Consider the following 1,828-nt stretch of genomic DNA (forward strand, 5'->3'; position numbering starts at 1 on the left):
TTTATGAAGTTAGAAGCTATACAAATAATTATTAACATGCAAACCTACAACAATTATACATCATGCAAGTGTTTCTTCTGCATCTTTGATTGTTCCAGTTGTTCATAACTAATGTTCAATCCACCCTTTCAACTGGTGCTAATGGCTGATGGTAGCCTAATATGTTTTACCAACTATGAGTACAGGACCAGGTAAAATAGGATGGTACTTATACTGGGTTAATGAATGTGAATTCATCTCATTCATGTGGCATTAAGATAAGCCAAAAGTTTTGCTTGTCTATTTCGGCTCTTCTGTAGCCAACTGAAGTCACAAATTATGTCAAACCTGCAACTGAAATTAAGTAGGGTACAGTTTTGTTCAGGTGGAGCTCTGGAAGGGGTAAGGTGATGTCATGCTTTAAACCTCTTGATCTAGAGCTCCCCAGACTGCACAGTCAGTATGATGTAGTGGTTAAGAGTGTTGGAATAGTATCTGGGAGACCCAGGTCTGAATCTTCACTCGTGCCATAGAAGCTTGCTGGGTGGTCTTGGGCTAACCACACTCTCTCATCCTAACCTACCTCACAGGGTTGTTGTGAGGATAAAACGGACGAGAGGAGAATGTTGTAAGCTGCTTTGGGTCCACATTGGGGAGAAAGGCAGGGTACAAATGAATTAAATAAGTAAGTAAAAGGCCTGGAAAGAAATGGAGCTATTCCGAGAGATCCCAGAACATAAGGCTTGGCAGAGCTCAAGGCTGTTGTTCACCGGCACAACTTTGTTAGGGCTTACTAGTGAATCTGGCTAGTTATCTTAGGAGATGAGTGATCACTACCTGGCTGTTATTTTTTATGCAAATACGGGGGGGGGGGTCAGGCGTACATCACCCTTTTCCCTTGGGATGTTCTTGTGACCAAAGCTTTCCCATCCATGGTGGATAAAAGACAGGTGAGAAGGGGGGGGTGTTCCTATGTTTGGAGACGTTGGTTTGAAAAATGGCACAGGGCAAAGGGTCAAGGCACCCTTTCCCCCAACTACAAATGCTAATGATATAACTCTGTGCAAGGCTTAGGTGGTCCTCAGATCCATCCCAGGATCTGATGACTCCCTCCCCTCCCCATTGTGACTGCATCCTATCTGCCTTTATGGACTGACCCATACATTCCATGGATTTCACATTTTAATCTCACTTTTCAAAACAGCTACCCTCCCTGCATCCATCCTTGCATACGCTCCATATAAGGCCTATCACGCATGTTACTGTTGGCCTGTGGATAGGGCCTATCTTATTTGTGGTGTTCCAAGCCACGCCTCCACTTTTTAAGGCTGCTTTTTGTGTCATAGATATTACAAACCTCCATGCACAAACAGAACACTCTTGTCGTCCACTTTGATAAATATGATAGCTCCTGCCAAAATAAATTTGTTGGCTTTTAAGCTGCCGGGAGATAATTTATTGGTTTTTCCCCCCTGCCACAGACTAAAATGTGGCTGCTCTTCTAGATATAACGGATGAGCGGGACCACGTTCTCCCTCGAGTTTAACTGTTTTGGCTCATCTGTATACATCATACACATTCAAAGCAAATGCTGAAGAACACGACTTCTGATGAAGTACCTTGGTATTTATAGTCCAGACCGCTTTTAGTGGAGTCATAGTCATCCACTAGCCTGCGCTTCTTGGTGGAATCTGCGTCATCAAGGGCAAGTTGCTGGTCATACAGGGAGCTTCTGATCGATTCCCTCTCCTTTTCCTTCCTCTCTTTTTCTGCTGCCGACTTGAGCAAGTTCAAGTCATCAACAAAGGAATAATTTCTGAACTCTGGCTTATTTTCTGGAAGATGTATA

The 1,828-nt window shown here is 43.6% G+C and overlaps 1 protein-coding gene across 1 annotated transcript in view; it reads right to left on the reverse strand.

The window, feature by feature from the left end:
- SCG3 (secretogranin III) overlaps nucleotides 1–1,828 on the reverse strand; it is a 54,802-nt gene that overhangs the window by 42,827 nt on the left and 10,147 nt on the right. The window contains exon 4 of the mRNA XM_015425481.1: nucleotides 1,599–1,814. Coding sequence (XP_015280967.1) covers nucleotides 1,599–1,814 — 216 coding nt within the window. The remainder of the gene's footprint in view (nucleotides 1–1,598; nucleotides 1,815–1,828) is intronic.

The sequence above is a fragment of the Gekko japonicus genome, unplaced genomic scaffold (assembly GCF_001447785.1).
Source record: "Gekko japonicus isolate JY-2015 unplaced genomic scaffold, Gekko_japonicus_V1.1 scaffold462, whole genome shotgun sequence".
Taxonomy (NCBI): Eukaryota; Metazoa; Chordata; class Lepidosauria; order Squamata; family Gekkonidae; genus Gekko; species Gekko japonicus.